We start from the raw sequence: 20,467 nt of genomic DNA, 5'->3' as shown, positions 1-20,467 counted from the left end.
AGCATCATAATTAGAAAAAAGAAGTCAAAGTATTATGAAAAAAAAATGCTATTAGTAGAAAAAAAATCTCAGAAAAAATCTAAAAAAAAAAATTCAGAATTAATTTTACAAAAAAGAATCACAACTCTGATAGATTTCAGAGGCTAGCGCGAGGTGGTTCTTTACCCTGGGGAAGGTTGTGAAGCGGTCCAGCTCTTCCACAAAGCAGAACATCTGCAGACTGATGGCCGACATGACGATGAGGAGGCTGGCTGTGAACACCACAAGGCTGCCTAATTTTTTGCCTGGTCCAAATATCTTGTAGACAAAGTCTTCCAATGCTGGGGAGATCTTTATCAAACGTACCACTCGAAGGACCTTCGGAGGAAAAGAATAATATATCTTTAATGTAAACTCAGTACCCCAAAAACAATGGATTAGTGTCTTTCCATATATAGTTTTTGTAGTACTAAACATTATTGTAACTTCTATTACAATCTACGTCGAGTGAAACTGCAATTTAAAACCAAATGAACACTTGGATACTTTTTTAGTTTGAAATTTTTGATTCTAGAAGCTTCTCAGCAGTAAAAAAATATCCCCTTCCTGTAGTTTTCCATAAAATTTCTGCACTGTTGATTTTAAATAATGTCCCATTTTGTATAATACAGGAATACAAATTAAAATATCTTTTTATCAGATTCATCGACACACAGATTAATCGATTATTAAAACAATCATCAATTTGCTCATTTTAAGATAAGCAGGGCTTTGTTGTCATTATTTCACGGCCATACAAGGTGGAAAAAGCATCAGACTACTTTCTTGTTCAGCATCTTAGCAACCAGTCCCAAATATGGTCATGCCTGCAGTGTGCCATCATCCCACTATTAAACCCGTGAAAACCTAGTCTATAATAATGGCTGTTATTCATTCAGTGGCTTCAGCATTTAACGATTATCTGCAATTTTATTATCGTTGTCTTGAGTGGATGACACACCCCGGGCCACTATTGGAAACATATTCGTGTTTGGACAACAAACTAAGAAGGGCCTTCACTGACTATTGATGCATTTGGATTTAATTATGGAGCTTTTTTCCAACATGTACTATGGCTTTTGAATGGGATTACTGTAATATGGCGGATAAACATTTTTCCTGCTATTAATCACAAAATATGAATTAACACAGACAATTGTGTCCTTGTATTCCTGCCAGACTGTTCTTGACCTCTTGTAAGACATTGAAATGATTCGCATGAAATATAATTGCAAGATGTATTGTAACACTGTGACAGGCATCCGATTCATTTTAAACCGATATTGGCTGTAAATGAGCACACCCCCTCACTGCACACTACTTGAAAGATCCGAGAGTCATCCAGAGCTTTGCCTTTCTGAATGAATCAGATTGACTGAGCTGTTGACTCACGACAGTAGTGAAGTCATTGCAATTCTGAGCACACACAGACTCGCGGGCCCCAATGCCTGATTAAAAATCTTTCTGTTGGGTCAAAACTGATAAGTGAGGCTAGAGAAGCTTGTGACATGTTATTCAGACTGAAAGGGCATTCGGTGCGGTGAATGACACGCCACTTCATTTAATACGGAGAAAATTAAGACTAAAAATACCATATAATATAGTATTTAGCCGTGTGCTAATGCTAGGTATGATTGCAGTAGAAGCTGAATAGAAATTAAAGTAATCCAATTATTTTTAATCGCAAAAGCTCTAATAACCATTGCATGAGTATATGCATGAAAAGTAAGTACGGACAGCAGCTGTTGAAAGTGAACCAGAGAGGCAGCTTGTATACTCAGGGTTCATTAAAGACCCATCAAGAAGAGCTTCATTCCGCCCCCACTTCCAATTGTCTACCACCTTTTCATTGTCGGTACACCAAGAGCAAGGTCAAAGGTCTACGCAAATTGCAATAGTCCTTTCCCTGTTCACGAAGGCTATCGGTTGGAAATTAGCTGCGTAAAAGCACACAGTGGTTCCTGACAACCACACAATGCTTTCAAGAAATATTCAGTGTGCAGCCTGTGACATAGCTCTGATTCTCTTCTATAATAAAGTGGATAATTGACAGGTTTACTGTTATCCCCACTCCATGTAGGTACCATTCAGACAGAAGATCAACATGGTAAAAGGGAGGAACATTTTTGCTTTTACAAGGTGAAGTCTCTGATGCTGAGCTACAACAAAATTGGTGCATCTGAGACATAATATAAAATATTTCATGGATCCTGTCTTTTACACAGAACACAGCAAAATAAGACATTGCTGCATATGTGTGCTTCACAACAGCCCCTCAACATCCAGGACCTTAGGGAATTATTATTATTATTTTATTATTATTATTACCTCTTCCACCCTTTGGAAGCTTTTTACCCACTTTTGTTATTTAATTCCCAGGGTTCGCTGAGCCCATCTGAGTCCCCAGATTCGTCAAAAGAAGTTAAGTTGAATTCACAAGATCTTCAAAGTATCCTCCACACTGATTCACGACATCCTAAGTTGAGGTTTACTGCATTTGTTCCTCAGTTCTTTATCATGGTACAAAAAAAACTAGTCTTGGTTCGGTATTTGGTGCAACACTAGGGACTAATGTTAGAGTGGCTTAAGTGAGGTCACAAAACGACTTAATACTGTATCCTTAAGCTATTTTGAAACACGATAGCTTGTTAGATATGAAGTCTAACCTGAAAATAGGTGAACTGGGAGTGGTAGAGATCTGGGTATATATGCAGAGTGGTGCCCACCACCAGCAACAATTCAAACTTGTGCAGGGAGGAGATAAAATAGCCGTCAAAGCCCAAACACCATATCTTCAGAAGAGCTTCCAGGTCAAACAGAACAGTGAAGGCCACCTAGAATTCAACAAACACAGAGGTTAGATTTTATTTACTATATGTAAAAATGTCAACTTGGATTTATTGGAGTCTTTATTATTTATTTAATAGTGTATCTCAAACATCAGTCCCCAAATTAATCAATATCGTGAAAATAAAATGATTGAAAAACTGATAAAAAAAAAAACTTACCTCTGCCATGTAAAACTCATCATAGTGCCTGCGGTGGTTCTCGCCTTTGTAATGATTGCTCGCAGCAACGATCACATCAACTGCAACCATACTCAATATGAACATGTGGAACACAGACGATCGCATCAGTTGCTGTGGAAACAAAGACGGGCAAATTGCGAGAACTGTTATTCCCATAAGTTTTGGCTTCCATGCAAAACAATGGCAAAAATATAGAATGCACATATTTCCATATTTCCATCCATATGATGGATACAATATAGGAAAATGGGCAAACCAGCAGGAAGACTGCATGAAAATTCAAAGCAATCAGGAGTCTTTTGTGAACACAACATCGAAGCAGACAACGACATCAGTGTGTATTCACACCGACGGAAACAAGAGGAGAAAGGGGCAATCACTGTGCGTTATTTCTCGTGGGACGCGCCGTGGAATTGAACGCCTACAACGCAATATGGAGACAATCAGGACACAAATAAAAAGTGATGGAGGGAACACACACAGGTGTGCACGCACACAAACACACTTGTTTCTACAGAGCTAAACTGTCTGTGTGTTGGTTTGACAATTTAACAGACGTGATCACGACCTTGGCTGGACTTTGTGTGTGGCAAAAGGGGAAAAGCTTGAGTGGGTGAAATGGTTCACCCTATAAAAAATACAGACCACTTGAAACAAGTGAAAGATGAGAGGAAGATGAGATGTTTAGGGAGACCAAGGGAATGGGACTACTGCCACCAAGCCACCTACACAAGAGAAACACTGATCGAATCGCATTTCCAAGTTTATGACAGTTTTCACTTGTTGATATATCATCCATGTTTTCTTGCATGATCATTTAAAAGGTGTAATGCACCAAAAATATGTTTTATAGCCGCATGTTGGAAAATTACCCTGAGTGGCCTGCCATAACAGCCCTTGAAGCCATTACAAACTTTACAATGTTTTTTTAGGGGAGGGGGGCCATTATAAGGGAAGCTGAACTTTGCACTGAGACTTTCTTCTTTAAATCTGTGAATAGGTGAATCTGCAGGTGACAAATCGTGAGTACCGTATTTTCCGCACTATAAGGCGCACCTCAAAACCTCTAATTTTCTCAAAAGCCGACAGTGCGCCTTATTAAAACAAAGTTTTAAAATGGGCCGTTCATTGAAGGTGCGCCTCATAATCCAGTGCGCCTTATAGTGCGGAAAATACGGTATGTTGAGCCAATTTATAATATATTGTACATTTGGGGAAAGTCTACACAAACATTTGAACAAATGTGGTACGAATCAAATTCATGGTGTGTTTTGATGAAAAACTTAGGTTCACAAGTTATGGCTGTCAAAAGAAGCTTCCAAAGTTCTGGGCTGCAAGATGTTTGAGCTAGCGAATGAAAAATCTGCAAGGCTGTAATTTGCATCACTCCGCTAGTTTTTAATGCCCCTCATCTTGCTAAATGCGCCATTTTTAATACTTATGTCACAAATGTTGCAGAATACATAGACTCACACACAGGTTAGCCTGACTGAGATTGGACATGACAAAACAGTTTGACATTTCCAGGGAGCCAGACGCTCTCACCCATGGGTCCTGTGGCTGAAATGATTGTGTGCGTGTGTGTGTCTGTGCGTGCGTGTGTGCAGAAGGCCAAAGAGGAGATAGAAAAGGACTGACAGGGAACAGAAAGGTCCCGCTTGAGTGCATGAAACACTTCTTATAATACTGACTCAGGTTATATTCTGTCAGCTTCGGAGAATCACCCCACTAAGGCAACCTGGGAGTCCTCGCTGGAGAGCAATGTGCAATCGCAACCTTTATTAAAGGAGTGGGATGTCTGCACACCCAGCTCAAAGGACAACTTTCTTGTATTATCCCTGCACCTCACCAAATAATCTTGAACATGTGCAGTCGGTATGTAGTGGGAAGGGGAAGTCAACCCCCAAATTTTCTAAATTATATGTTCCTTGCAGGTTAACTAGCCAAAACAGTGTTCTGATTAATGTTTCACTTATGGAATATGAATTAAACAGACAAAATACACTTTTTTTTTATCCATCTCAGGGGGCGGCCATTTTGCCATTTGCTGTTGACTGAAAATTACATCACAGTTGCTCAGGAGAATTTTTTTTCAAAATTAAAAAAATATATATTTATAACTGAGAGTGGATTACGTTCGCCTGCTTAGCGATCGTTCAACACTGAATGCTTTAAATCACTCTTCAAGCAGCTGTCTTCTCAGTGAGGCAAAAAAGTGGGATCCAACAACATAACTGAGTTGTGTTCATATAATGTGTCCTGATGTAATTTACTGTTAATAATGGAATCATCTAGAGGATTTATATGTAATACCTGGAACATTTCCCGCGGCTTCGACCGCAGATGCAGGCTTATGCAGACTGATTGCTTCTTCCTCCTGCTCCGTCTGTTCACTCACATAGCCAAAAAGAACAAATGCTCTTTTTTTGCCTCGTTTCTAGACAAGTGTGACACGTGTAGCCTGAAGCCACCTGACGATAGCTAACCAAAAATCTGTGCACACATTTCCTTGAAGTGACTCAGCTCAGCTTCAACTGATCTATCGTTTCAATCACCCACTCAGACACTCGATTAGATACACCTCACCAAATATAATAGGATCCAATATACAGCACGAAAAAGGCTGCCTTTCTAAAGATAACACTGCTCTGTTATGATTGTCGCTATATGCGAGGTATTAATTTGCTGGGTATTTGAATACAGCTTAGTGAGTGAAATTTATGATCAAATATTAATGTATGAAATATGGTTGCTATTATGGGATAGCAAAACCTCTCTCTAAATTTCTTGTCATGATCCTCTCAAAAAACGCAAACCAAAAATTGAGACACTCAGTTTGAAGAAATGCAGTCCAGTCTTGATTTAACAGAAAAAAAAATCGTATTTAATTGAAGACTTTTGTTTCGTTCACATGGCCTGCAATTATAAAATCTATAATATTTTTTTGTATTTTAATTGACACTATTAACTAGTAGTTGCTATTGTAGTATAATGGCTTGAGTTATTTTACAATATTAGTAGAAAAAGAGAACAAAAACAATTTTTAGAAAACACATTGGAATTTTTGATTGATATTCAACCAATTGGGTGAACAAGTAAGCGTATGGAAAAAAAAAAAAAAGAAAAATTACCAACGTGGCCTACCACCCCTCTCAATCGGAATAAGGTCTTGATCAGAATGGGCTTGAGCCGATCAGAATTTTTCGAATGGTGTGTGCATTCTTATTGGGATGAGGATTTTAATCCAAATAAATGCATTCATGCAAAAGCAGTCAATGAAAGTCTTGGTAAAATAATGCATTTTTAGTCCAGCTCTTCATTTGCTTATTAAATTATTGCAGAAGGTTGTGAACATGGTATAAAATCCAAATAACCTCGAGGATTGTGTTGCATGTAAAACCTCTGCTGGGTTGGCCAGCAATAAAAGCAGGCGCAAACAACAGCCCGACCTTGGGGTCTCAATAATTTCCGCTTTGCTTAGCCAACTCTGTCTCCTTTTCCTGTCTTGCTCTTCAAACTTGGGTATATATACAGTATGGCGTGGCTGCTTAGAGTCTGGATCGAATAAACAGTCATTTATAATCACGGACACTCCGACTTTATTACTCCTTGTTCATTTCCGGCAAGTTTTGTGTCCCGTTACAAAGAAAACCTCACCCAGCTATGTTCTAATGTTTTTTTTTTTCTCCCATTGTCACACTTGATAACACAGGGATTCATTTCCTCTTTCATCATCTTTAGATACCTTGTCTCAATGATGATTTCAAACAATACCTCATTGGCACATGGCGATCTACAAAATCAAAATGAGCTCATTGTTAACTAATGATGTTAACTGATGTTGCAAGCGAAGAACAAAACTAATTTATGGTACATCACCACGATGATAATTATTGTTAAAGTGCTTCTTAAACAATTATTTCAAAATTTGCAATCACCATTTAAACACCTGTATGTTTATGCAATCAATCCAATCCAATCAATGTGCCATTGTAATTATGACATAATGGAGCATCAGGGGATAATTAGTAGACCAGGACACTTTATTAACCTCATTTTATCATGCCACCAGTGTGAATTAAACTGTGGTCTTCAAGAAAAACAGAAACTGTAAATTGGCTTCAAAAGAGCTTATCCATATTTCTGCAAAAAAAAAAAAAAATCTAATAATTATGGTTGTCATGCACGATATTACTATATTGAGTCGTATTCAGCAAATCTGAAGCTTTATTTAAGTTTTATATCGTGCAGAAGAGTCTTTCATTCCACATTTGGACAGTTGTGAATGTTAAAATGTTACTTACCCATAAATTAAATTAAGGTTTCATTAAATTCATTAATTAAATACTAAATACTTGACACTGAAAGCAATTTTTTTCAAGCAAAGAGGACTTTTCAATCTACACTTGGACAGTCGTGAATGTTAAAATGTTACTTGCTCATAAATCAAATTAAGGTTTCATTAAATTAATGTATTGAATCCTACACGTTTGATATTGAAAGCAAATTCTTGGAAGGTCTTCTTATTGGAACAGCGTACCTAGTATGTATGGATTTTAGTTTCTATTGTTTCTACTTAAAATTCAAACAAATCAGAACTTTACCGCATCCTGGAACCGATTACGTCCGAGAATTGTTTTCTAAACTTTAACACTTCTTAAATGTGATATTTATTTAACACTATATTTGTTTAAATATTCAAGTTCTTGACAAACAACTGAGAATGGAAGATAAACACATTGAGATTATTTGGCTTTGTCACCCCTCAAGAGAGAACTTCCTGCTGCCTCCAAAAAGAGCAGGTGGTCAATCAATTCCATGTTATCTCCAACTGCTGCTGCCCTCCCAACAAGACAAGCACACACATGCAAACACACACACACACACAGACCCACACACACACACGTACATCACCAAATGGGATAAGCAATGTCTACAAGTGGAAAGGCCTGCATCTTCACATGAGAGAACCTGGTGGCTTTGAGTGTCAATGTGGATAAGACCCATCTGCCAGCATGGAAACATTCTCATCATTTGATGGTCAATTACTCAGGAGACAGGCAGAGCAGAGCACAAGTGCCATTCAGTCAAGACTTCCAAGTTCTATGTCTATCTGTCTGCACAGCACGCTTCACTGGTCTTAGTGACAAAGCTAAGCGCTAGATAGCATTTGACCAAGATTTGAGATATCCCTCATTTATCGAAAAATCACAGCAACTGCATTGTGAGTCTCTTTATAAGCCGCTAATATAATTTATAATGCCAGTTTTAAGAATTATTAATATTTCGTAGCTGTGGTGGCAAACTCTGATGATGGCCAGAAAACAGGATGTCGATTTTTTTTGCGACATTTGAGAGTACATTTACTATTGTTTAGTATAACATTTTATAATAAAGTTTTTTTTTCTTTTACTATTAAAACTAAGTCTTTAATTTTAAAGTTGTAACAGTTTTTTAAAGATGTGATCATTCAGAATGATAAAACATTACGTCAAACATTGCCTGTACACTAAATAGTGATTTAATGATGATGACAAATCAATCCTAGAAAAGATTAATTCAACTTCCATTATTTTCTTTGGTGAAAATTTTAAACAAAACATTGTATTGTGTTCAACCTCAGGTGTTCGACCAGAGTATAACAAGCACAGAACGTCTATCTTATTTCTGGCGTGTTTTGCATTATGACTTGCCATTGTTCTAAAGTGCATTGCTGCAAGGGGAATCAACAAGAAGCCTACATAGGCGCAACGATGCTGAAAAAAGGACCATTTGAATAGAAAGCTTCACTTTTTGTAGGATTTCCCACTAAATTCTCTTGAGAGCGCATTGCTCCGGGTGATCCATTTAATGGAGCAGAAGGCTCAGAGGGAAGTCAGCCGTGTTTATCCCTCTGGTTATCCCTATCTAAATCCTCCCTCCAAGTGATGATGGTGCTCTGGAGGGGACAAACTGCATATTCCACACGCTTTATTTCCTCTCCACATTTCTCTCTATTTTAAATTCCTTCCTCACCCATTTGTGTATTGACACTCACCACCTCGCTCGTTGCCGCACGGTCTATTGGCACTCTCTCAGCGTGAAGCCAGACTTTTGCCCTACGGTGCTATCAACAGAGGTCCAGCTGCAAGCTGTGTTCAGCTTATCTCAAAAGCACCACCGTTTGGATCACGCTGACCACAAGGCTAACTGCAGCATGCTATCTTCTGCAGATGTCTTTTAAAAGTCATTCATGGCTATAGCAGGACATCAGTGCAAATCTACATGTCTTACTCACTTAATTCCCATTGCACTTCTCTACTGGTGGATATTGTCCAATTCTCAGTTCCATCAAAATACAAAAATGTTCTTAGTAAAAAGCACATTGCTGTTAAAGTAATCTTGCATGTTGAGGGTGAGGATTCCAGATCAAGATGAATGCACGGCAGGATATAATTGTGAAATATTGCAGACGATAACGATACCGTGACAGTGATAGTTGTCACCAATCCATCATATACTGGTGGTGTTAGAAAATACTGAGTAGTAGTAACTTCTTGTACATTATAAATAATGATTAAACACATTGTTTTAGGTTAAAAAACTTAGCTATTAATAAAATAAAACAATGTATATAGATATAGTCCATTAAAAAAAGGATCTGTTTCTGCAGGAGCCAAAAAAAAAAAACCATATATTCTTTTGACAGGAATACTTGGGTTGCAAATTTCCTCAGTATATTTCAAATAGCAGAATGATGGAATAAAATGGATATTTAATTGCTATTGTTTCATAAGAAGGAAAAGCAATAAAACATAAAATATGCCAATCAATTCCACTTCTGTCTTAAATGTGCAAGTGTGCTTTTAAGCATCAGTAGCTAATAAATTGTGTTAGTGGGTTCACCTGAAGGCAGGCAGGTGCTCGGCCATGTGGTTTGTTGACATCTACGGCTACAAGCTGCCATCCCCCGGCGGTATCTTCGTGAAACATCTGCAGCACAGGGATATTCCCACCCAAATAAGTCACTGTGACAAAAGTAAAATTTGTTCCAATCACTATACCTGCGTCGTCGCTGTTGATGTGGTGCTACTCCTGGACCCCCACATCTGCTGAAATTGAACTCTGATTTCAGCAAAGGTCTCAATGATGACAGCAATGAACACATTCTGTTTAAGAACAAACAAAATAATTTGTTAACTTGGTACAATCCAAAGCAAAGGAAGGTTCATTGCCAGGCTAGGGAAAAGAAAGATACAAACGCTCCTAACCTTCACAAGCCATGCCAGAAAGAAAATTAGAGTGATAAAATAGAAGTAAGACCGCCAGCGAGGGAAACTGTCAATTGCTCGGTACATGAGGAACACCCAACCCTCCTGAGAAGCAGCCTCGTACACAGTAAAGATGCTCGTTCCTAAAAAACAAAACAGACAAATATGATGGTTATGAGAACAAAATATATACCGTATTTTCCGGACTATAAGGCGCACCTAAAAACCTCAAATTTTCTCAAAAGTGCGCCTTATAGTCCGGTATATATATACACATATATACATATAATAAAATATACATACAAGAACATGACTTTACCCAGTTCATTGAAGCCACTGTAGCCAAGTTCCTGCCTGCTGAGACCCATTTCTTCCAGATCCTTACACATGAAACCAAAAGGACACTGGTAGCCTTCACCATGAGGGGAGCAGTGGGTGTCTGGGATGACCAAACTATTCCACGTCACATTGCTAAACAAATGAAAAATATGTATAACAACTGCATATGTTTGGGGTTTTTCACAATGATTGGACAACTTTGTAGAGGTGATGCTAGAGGAGGGGCTGTGGGGGCACTGGCTACCCTTGAAATATGCTTGGACCCCCAAAGGTGCCACACCAGGGTTTTTTTTTTTTCTATATTTCCAAGTTGTATTGTATTTTATTGTCTTGAGCAGCATTTTCTTAGGAATTTTGGCTTTTGAGTAAATTGGCACCTCAAATTTGGAACATTACTACGGTCGTACATTTGAGCATGAGACAAAATGTGTTTGAAATTAACTGACGTTTTTCGTGGCCCATGAAAACCTCAAATTTATGAGAATTACTCCAAATGCACAATGACTGCACTGTATTTGACATTTAATATGATTTACTGAGACCATGGTTTGACTGAAATATAACCTCTGATTCATTGTAAATACTGAATATAATTTTTATACTTGTGTGACAGTTAAGCATGTAATAAAATTGGAAGAGACAAACACAGTATGTGACAAATTAATTCAAGAGTGATTAAATTTCCTTTTTTTCTAGTGTCAATAATAAATCGCTTATTTCCGCAATTTAGTCGTTAATGTACAACTTCCTTCTGAACGACTAGAGTTAATCAAGTTTTATGATAGCAACAGTGACTCTGGAACAGGCTAACTCAATTTCCTTTATTTCCTATGTGGAACAAAATCGTTTAGATAGAGGTTCACCAGTTTTTTTTACGTTTTAAATAAGCCTATAATAATACCTTTGTGTGCAATTCATGACATGAAGTGAAATAGCAGGTGAAATCCTGACATCCACAAGATCCTCCTTTTGTTAACAAATCCGACACCCTATTCATCTCATATCCGTCTCCCTTGATATATTATTCCCAATTTCCATCATATTTCACGTGTGTGCAAAGCTGCAGAGCTTTTGACTTTGGGTCAAGGACATGTAGCACTGAACAGATAAGACACATCTGTTCTCTCTGACATATTTTAAAGCACACTTTGAATTTGGTGAGGTAGCAGGGGGATCACAACAGACTTTTTGATCGGCAAATTGGTATCCAAAGTGTAAATGTGAGGGTCATGAAGTTTCTCTCATGCATGTGTCCTGAGGGTATGCAAAAATGAGCTTCATTCAAAGGGTGTAGGACGTGCAATTAATTTTAGCACTTGGTGCTAATTGTAAATACAATATAGAATACGTGGAGGAGCGTTACGCCTACCTGATTCCACATCTCTGTGGAGTTATACATGCATCCTCATTAGGACCAATGTCATTTGAATCATGCTGTAATTAATTGTACTTTAAATAAATTAAATGGTAGTGCAGCATAATGAGGCTCAACGGGTATTGGACTGTTGTTCCATGCCAATGCGAAGATGCTGATCACAACTAAAGTCGAGGATGTGTTTTCTAGATTGGACAACAAGGATAACTGAATCATTGGATATACTTATATTTCCAAAATATGCTATAAATAGCAAGCTATAGTCGAGAATTTCTCCACAGTGGGACAAATAAAAGTGTATTTATTATAATTTCAAAAGATGTGTATTTAAAACTAGAAAATGTTTATTTTGTCAGGAATATTTGTCTCAATTTATTCACAAGCTGAACTCCTTAGGCACCATGATGTCATTTTCAGTCGAGGGTAAATGAGGTCGCCCCCTCAGATGGATATAAACTGAAAGATTTTGCTGCTTGATTCCAAAAATGCAATATTAATCAGAATACAATGTTGACTGATGGAAGTTACGTGTTAATTACCCTTTCTCCGTGTCATTGGTAACACAGTGATGATTGAATGTTCCAAACATCTGCACACCCAGAATTCCATAAAGCAAGAGAAAAAACAGCAGGAAGATAGAAACACTCCAGATCTGTTCGCCAGAACGCCTGCCAACAACAAGAATGTAGACAAACAATTTTAGTGGCCTAGTTCTTTATGCACAATAAATTTTGGTAAGAATAAAATGCTCCGTTGTACTTAAGAATGTTAGTGATGCGGGAGCGAGGAAGCTCAAAGCGGAAGTAGATCCTGAAGGCCCGAATCATAATGAGCGCTCTGGGGATTCTCAGCATCCCCCATGGAGACATCTGATCCACGAGGTCTGCTATCTCAAACATCTCAAAACAAAGAGATGGTTGAAACGTGCCTTAAATAAAGCTGTCTAAGCAAATTTGAGGCGCCATAAAAACATACAAAGGCAGTAAAAATGTCGCAATATACCTGCAACGCCAGGGACACCCAGATGAAAACCACCATGAATCCATCAAACATGCACCAGCGATCTTTCGCATAGGAGTTATCCCCCTGTGCAGAGAGGAGGAAATGGCAATGGAACAAATCAACAGTTAACACTCCAGAAAGAAGAAGGTAACACTTTTAATGACAAGATTCAGCCCACAGCTTTCCTCTGTCTCTCTCGCACACACACAATCATAGCGATAGTACAACCTCTATTATAAATAACAGCCAGGAGCTTGTTCGCAATTAACACCTCAGCCCATACAGCATCAACGCAACATCAACAAACAAACCACTTCCCATTTTTCTGGAATGCAGCGTAAGAAGCACATTTGTTAACTTTATACAAAATGGCCATGCAACTGTACCACGAACAAGTGGCATCTTGCAGCGAGAGAGAGGGCAGCCATCTTACGTTGCCACGATTAATGACAACCTCTCATTAGTTTTGGCTGAAAATGCTATTATCAGTATGTGGATCCCTGTATAGAGTAATAAAAGTGTCAAACTTCACTGTTTATTATTTTCAGTATCATAAATTGTGATTTACAGAGCTTTGTACTCATTTAATTGTTCATTATTTCTCCCAGACGCATTGTTATAACTACGCCACACATCTAACAACGTAGTTTAGTTTTCAGTCAGATGGCGTACTAGTGGCTTGTAACACATTGACAGCAAAGTCTGTCATGCCATCTGCCCTTTCCACAGGAAATTATGTGTTGCCGTGAGCAAGAGCCGGAAAAAAAAAAAAAAAAAAACAGTGGGATATGTCAACAGGTAGATATGAGTAAATCTTCTGATTTTCAGCATTCCGCCCGAGTGAAGAAATAAGAAGCAACTTGTTTTCGACATGATAAGCCAAGGAAAATGACAAAAGCCCCGAGGTATAAACAAAGTGAAATGTCAAGGGGACAATGGATGTCGAAGGAGAGAATGATGAGGAAAGACTACAAAATAGCAAGTGTCAGATAAACACCATAACAAACAAAAGCATGAAATTGGCTTGTTTGCTCATACAATCACATATTCCAGTATAAAGTAAATCACTGGGGTCACATTAAGTCAAGTTTCAAAGATTTTTTTTTTTAGAATGAAAGAAGGATTTAGTAAGGTTCTACTGCCATTTGTAAAGCAAAGCGTGTCCTCGTCCGCCTCGCTGTTTGTTATGCTTAACATGCCAATTTAGCTGTCCACACTTTATACAGCAGCCAGCTGTCCCTTCCGTGCTGCTTCTGATGAACCTTTTCTGGCTCCTTTAGAACAGTAAAGTTTATTACATTCTATCTGTTTCCATAAGTCCTCCCAAAGATTTTTGAGTGATGCTGCAAAAATTCAACGGCAAAAATCACACAGTGTTCTCCCACAAGAGTTCACAAGTGGCCAGGTCTTAGGAAGCACAGCAGCTCTGGTGGGTTTCTCAAAACCCATCTGGGAAGATTGTGTGAGGCTATCTTTGCACCAAACTAAAGCATATTACTGCAGTATGAAGTGTGATGATCAATGTGATGCACTTAGTCCAGGGCCGTAGCTAGCCATCATGCCTAAGGCAAAACACACAGTCTGTAACTCATTTGTGTCCACTCTCAAGTGGTGTGCATCTCCAACGTGAGCAAACTCCTCTTTCAATATATCCACACTTTGAAGACTGACTAACTTTGATGAAGAAAACTATTGGTTAGGTGAAATGAATGTCGTAGTGTTTGTGACTACCTTGAGAATTCCTCTGATGTGCATCTTGGCGATCATCTCAGCCGAGTAGAGGAAAATGAGTAGCGTATCCAGGGTGAAGGTCACATACTGGAGGGGCGGGTAGTGCTCAAATGTCATGGGGGTGTTCATGCATGCTGAGATGACGCTGCCGATGGCGCAGGCTCTCAGCACGGTGTGTACCCACTACGGAAAGTTGAGGGACAGTTAGCGTAGTACTTTCTTTGCTTTGTTAAGTTGTTTATTTAAAAGAGATATTTAGAGAGGTGCATTTTTTTGCGTGTATTTTACTATTATTTAGTTTTGTGTCCAGTGGGAAAACTCATCTTTATGCATGAAATTTCTATCTATCCATTTTCTATACCGCTTGTCCCCACCCTTGCATAAAATTTAAGCATGTATTTTTTTTTCATTTAAAGGTTCCATCCATCCATCCATCCATTTTCTGAACCGCTTAGTCCCCACGGGGGTCGCGGGCGTGCTGGAGCCTATCCCAGCCGTCATCGGGCAGTAGGCGGGGGACACCCTGAACTGGTTGCCAGCCAATCGCAGGGCACACAGAGACAGACAACCAATCGCACTCACACTCACACCTAGGGACAATTTGGAGTCTTCAATCGGCCTACCAAGCATGTTTTTGGAATGTGGGAGGAAACCGGAGTGCCCGGAGAAAACCCACGCGGGCCCGGGGAGAACATGCAAACTCCACACAGGGAGGGCCGGAGGTGGAATCGAACCCGCACCCTCCTAACTGTGAGGCGGACGTGCTACCCAGTGCGCCACCGAGCCGCCATTTAAAGGTTGCCAGTACAATTTAGTAATATATACTAAGGGACCTTTTTTTTTTCATATTACAACAACATGGAAATCAGTCAGGGTCATGTAGAAGAATATGTTTCACTAGAGTTAATAAATTAATAAATGTACACTTACTGGTTTGTTGATCCAGAAGATGTCCGCACTGTCTGCCAGGGTCTCATCAGGCCCAAAGTCAGTCATGGGCTGGGTCTCAACCCTGGAGCTTTGTTTCCTCTTAAGCATGCTGGGGCTTGCCGTGCTATACAGAGAGTGGATCTGACAAAGGGAGCAGTTAGACAATATAGTGACCAAAGCTACACCAAGGAAACCACAACATTCTGTATCTGCATTCAAGTCTGGTCAGAATTATAAGGAGTTCATGTTAACCTGAAATTATTAAAAGATGTATGGGTGCATTGTAGTTCTTTAAGTCCTCAAGTCTTAGCTTAATGTTAAATTAAAGTTCATAATCTAACGAGTTTCAATACAAGAGCTGTATCATCATCAGTGTGCATTTAATCTTAACCAGTGTATAAATGCATACAAGTACGATATACATTTAAATATTATAACTGTCAAATATAAAGGACCCTGACATGTATTATTGTGTAAAGTATTTCGCTTAAAAGTACCCTGGAGTATTTATTGACTCAACTGCAAAGTATATTTGTTGTCTATTAGATGTGAGGCATTTTGTGGAGGTGGCTGAAATGAATTTCAGTGATAATATTCAATAATATATTGATTATTCCCATAGGTAAATAGCGATATAACATAATAATAATTCACTAAAATCATCCATCCATATCTATCAGGATCTATATTAACATATTATTTCAGGAAATACAGCAATTATGATGTTGTTGCCGGACTTGAACTGCCAGAACAGAGTTGTCTTTCTCAACATAATCAACACATGATGCAAATCACAGCTATCATGTTAACGCGACAAAGCACACATGGGACACAGGACAAGTGTATTCACACTAGAACATGTCCAGCAACTTACCGCGTGAGATCACATATGATCCTCCGTCAAGCAGTTTAAGCAAGTGTGAGTCTTCTTAAATGAGCGTTTGTGTGTGCGCGCGTGTGTGTGTACAGTGGATAGAAAAAGTTGTGTTGACTTTTTAGATCCGCTGCACAAAGTGTGTAGAGGCTGTATGAGCATATGAACAGAAGAAGAGGAAATGACACTCTGAATGGAGACAAAGCGCACATACCAAAGGGAAAAGTAAAGCTGAAATTGCTCCAGCACTGCACATAACATGCGATCAGGCATACCCTGCAAATAACACACAACAGTTAGTCAACATCATGGCTTGTATGGCGTACATTTACACTCTACCCACATCTACATTACGCTCAGAGAGACAGGAATGCCCACCACATCTGACATCAAGGCATATATGCGACACGCTCGGTGAATGGGTGACCGCATGTGGAGGAGGAAGACGGGGCAGACGATAAGGCAAGGTGGGGCGGGGGACTCACTGTGAGGCTCCTCATTGGTGCGTTCATCCCCAGGGCATAGATAGGTGGAGGGACCAACCAGAGAGAGCAAAAAAGCAAGAGAGTTCACGATTTGCTGGAGAAAGAGATATGGGAAGACAATATAGATCATTTAATCCATTGACATGACACACAATTCCATGAAATACGATAAAGTAGGGATGGACGGGTTTTATTCTATTGAGGGAATTTATCCAAGCAGGTTGAAATGATTTGACAAAAGTGTCACATTAAGGGTGTTGGGTGAAGGGGAAAGTTCATAAGACAATGATGAAGTACGGGTTGGAGAGAGTGGCTCTGAAGAAACGGCAGGAAGCAAAGCAGAAGATGGCAGAAATTAAGATGTTGAGGTTTTGGAGTGAACAGGATGGATAGGAATAGAAATGAGCTCATCAGAAGGACAGCCAAGGTTTGATGTCTGGGGAAAGGTTTGAGAGAACCAAGGCTTTGGACACATCTGGAGGAGAGAAAGTGAGTACTATATAAGTGGAAGGGTCCCGAGACGGGGAGCAAGAGAAAGACGGAAAAGAAGGTTGACAAAGCAACACTTTGCATCGCTGCCCTTGTTCAATTCCAGGGTCCCCTTCCCGCTGGTATGAATATATTATATCTAGCGGTGATCAGGCTAGTCAAAGCTCGCCCCATGAGGCTAATTCGAGAACTTGCAAACAGGTGCCGTTTGATATATGAATTGTTTTTCTTGTTGACCAATTCGGAAAACAACCACAGAAAATTATACTATTGTGACACGGCGATAGCATCTCTATTGTGGCTGCTCAGTGCATTATGACAATCTATCAACTTTATCAATCATGTATCCCTAAAAAAATCGACAAAACAAATCTCAGAATGATGACTGTTAAGTGAAAGCTGAGCCTTGTTTGTGTTCCCATTTAAACTGCACTCACATTTAGAAACCATTAGAGCGTCTTGATTATTGCACTTAACATATATAGAGATGTGAGACAGAGTGACAAGAAAAGCACTGCTATTATGTGGGAGGACCGGTGGCGAGAACAGCAATTAATTTTCCATTTGGGGGAAAGAGGACATGTTCCTCGTAGACAGGATGCAATCACGTTAATTGCTAGTCTGGATAAGAATGTGGAGGTTTCACTTCTAGACTTTTGTAACTCTTTTTAAAAACAAACAAGAATATACGCAGCATTTGGTTAATAATATTAATAATAATAACAATAATGACAATAATAATGAATAACAGTTCAACATAGAAATGTGCTAGTATGGAAGGAGTACTTTGCTATTTAGGGCCTGGACCACTTACTGTGATTAATGGAACTGTCTACCAGAAAATCCTATGGGTGAGCTTTTAAAAATTCAAATTAAACCCATCAATGAAACAAATAAAAGCATGATAAATACGTTTTTGAAAAATGGAGCCAGAATTTAGGAAGGGGACAATTTTTCACAGCACTGTATTAAGTTGGATTATGCCAATTTAGAGATAAATGGAAATTCGAGGCAAAACGGTCTCATCAATATATGTCCGCATATAAACGTTGTGTTTTGATTGATAGTGTGCACCTAAGAAGTTATAATCAGAAAATAATACATTTTTCATCAGCATCAGGGCACTGCCACCTGTGGTTGCCTCCTAAAATCACAACACTGCTCAAAAATATTACTTTTTTTTTAATTGGAGGGTATGCCACATGGCGACTTGATCTTAGAAATAGTTGACTCTTATAGTTTTTATTTCAATCAGTTTAAAAAGGGGAGCAATATACAGAATGGATACTATTCTTGCACCCCAACTCCAGCTTTCTCTAGTCACACGAAAGAAAAATCTGAATGGTGTAATCAGATGTTGCCAAATAGTAAAATTGTGTTATGACTTCAACTCATATCCCCGCCACACAGTCAATCAATCAAACTTGCATATTGTGATTTTGCAGTTTTAATTCTAGTTAATTAAAATCAACTATTGCCACCAGCCCCACCACTTACAAGGACACAAACATACACAAGAGAAATAAAAAAATGAGAATAAGATTCAAGAAAATTCAAGGGTCCTTGGATAACCACTAAATATAAAATAACACGTATAAGACAGCTGTCAAACGCTGCACAAAGTCATGCAAGGATTCCAAACAGGAAACGCACGTCCATACTGAGATGAATGACACCATGACAGCCAAGGTTACTATGGAAACGCGTTAGTAGTAAAGCACCAGATCGCATTAAAAACAAGCCGAGCACAACACAAATATCACATCAGAGACCAAGGAGTGTAATAAAAACCATTCATAACATCTCCCAACCATGTCCGATTCTATTATAGCAAATACACGCGGAAAAAAATAAATCAAGGCCTGGTACGAAGGATGCGACATCTCCACTTCCTGTACGGAACACGCTAGCAGGTGGCAATTTCTCCAAATACAAACACAATGGTGAACAATAATTCCGCGTCATATTTGCACGGACAATAAATGACTTACAGCAGCGTGTTTTTGCCCTCATCGACCGCGGAGCATCATGTCCGTGACATCAGCTGTTTTCATCCGGTGAGTCTGTCAATGTATACGTGGGGCTCGCGTAAGGGATGTGCGCATGCGCAGACTGCAATCGCATCAGCAGCATCTGCAAGAGATGCGCTCCCAAGTCTCCATGGTAATACACGACCAGGACCCTCAAAGTTTAGTCTTGATACGACTTTTAGTGCAATATTTTAGAATGATTATTAATGAACAGTTTTTGTGCGTATACAAATTAAGAGGAAAATGACGTTTTGGTCGTTATTTTTTTCGTTTTTTCATAGTCGACTAAATATTTGGACATAACATTTAGTGGAGACTTATTCTACCCTGATAAAGAATCTGCCACAGTCAATATTTAGTATTTGAATAATAAAAATAGATTAAATTGGCATAACCCACAAGTTTTACCTTCCAGTACTGTTATATATAAAGGAAAGCAAACAAAACTATTTTGATTGCCCTATTTTGAAATAATTCAAAGACTCCTTTCAGTTTAACCTGAAATTGTGTTCTTAAAAGTAAACCATGGCTGATTGTTTGTATTTTTCACTCAAAAAAAATCGAATTGTCATAATAATGAGTTAATGAGTTAAAAAAAAAACTTTACATACATTTTGAATAATAGAGTAAGGCAACAGAGGCGGTGCTACAGGGTGGCTAAGGGTCAAGAACCCTCCCGTCACTCTTTTGCCCCCGACCACTCCTATACCTATGGTAAAAACACGATATGTTATTTTTCTGCCATTTTCACACTCTGGCCACAGTTTTTTTTTTCTCTCTCTTTTTAAATTTGTATGTGAATAATAAATTTACATTTACACAGTTGAACAGTGGAACAAAGATGTTCAAAATGTACATGTACCGTTTAAACTTAAATAAACCCCAAAACAAACATTAATAAAAAAATAAATACGA

General features: G+C 38.8%; 1 protein-coding gene across 5 annotated transcripts in view; it reads right to left on the bottom strand.

Annotated features, from left to right (window-relative positions):
- The window catches only part of nalcn (sodium leak channel, non-selective), a 42,976-nt gene extending 23,356 nt beyond the window's left edge, over positions 1-19,620 (bottom strand). For 2 of the 5 annotated variants that reach the window (XM_049728275.1, XM_049728278.1), the window contains exons 1-15: positions 19,514-19,620; positions 17,034-17,127; positions 16,763-16,824; positions 15,675-15,815; positions 14,745-14,927; positions 13,014-13,097; positions 12,771-12,910; positions 12,551-12,679; positions 10,617-10,768; positions 10,298-10,440; positions 10,091-10,195; positions 9,933-10,019; positions 3,027-3,158; positions 2,685-2,852; positions 166-357 (exon numbers count right to left, since the gene is read on the bottom strand). In XM_049728275.1, the coding sequence (XP_049584232.1) occupies positions 166-357; positions 2,685-2,852; positions 3,027-3,158; positions 9,933-10,019; positions 10,091-10,195; positions 10,298-10,440; positions 10,617-10,768; positions 12,551-12,679; positions 12,771-12,910; positions 13,014-13,097; positions 14,745-14,927; positions 15,675-15,815; positions 16,763-16,804 (1,698 nt within the window). In that variant the 5' untranslated portion in view covers positions 16,805-16,824; positions 17,034-17,127; positions 19,514-19,620. Of the gene's footprint in view, positions 1-165; positions 358-2,684; positions 2,853-3,026; positions 3,159-9,932; positions 10,020-10,090; positions 10,196-10,297; positions 10,441-10,616; positions 10,769-12,550; positions 12,680-12,770; positions 12,911-13,013; positions 13,098-14,744; positions 14,928-15,674; positions 15,816-16,762; positions 16,825-16,891; positions 17,128-19,513 lie in introns of all 5 variants that reach the window. The other 3 variants (XM_049728276.1, XM_049728277.1, XM_049728279.1) reach the window with 3 other exon arrangements.
- Between the last annotated feature and the right edge of the window lie 847 nt (positions 19,621-20,467).

The sequence above is a fragment of the Syngnathus scovelli genome, chromosome 8 (assembly GCF_024217435.2).
Source record: "Syngnathus scovelli strain Florida chromosome 8, RoL_Ssco_1.2, whole genome shotgun sequence".
Classification (NCBI taxonomy): Eukaryota; Metazoa; Chordata; class Actinopteri; order Syngnathiformes; family Syngnathidae; genus Syngnathus; species Syngnathus scovelli.
Note: the sequence above shows the minus strand (reverse complement) of the source record. Positions and strands in the feature narration are given on the sequence as shown.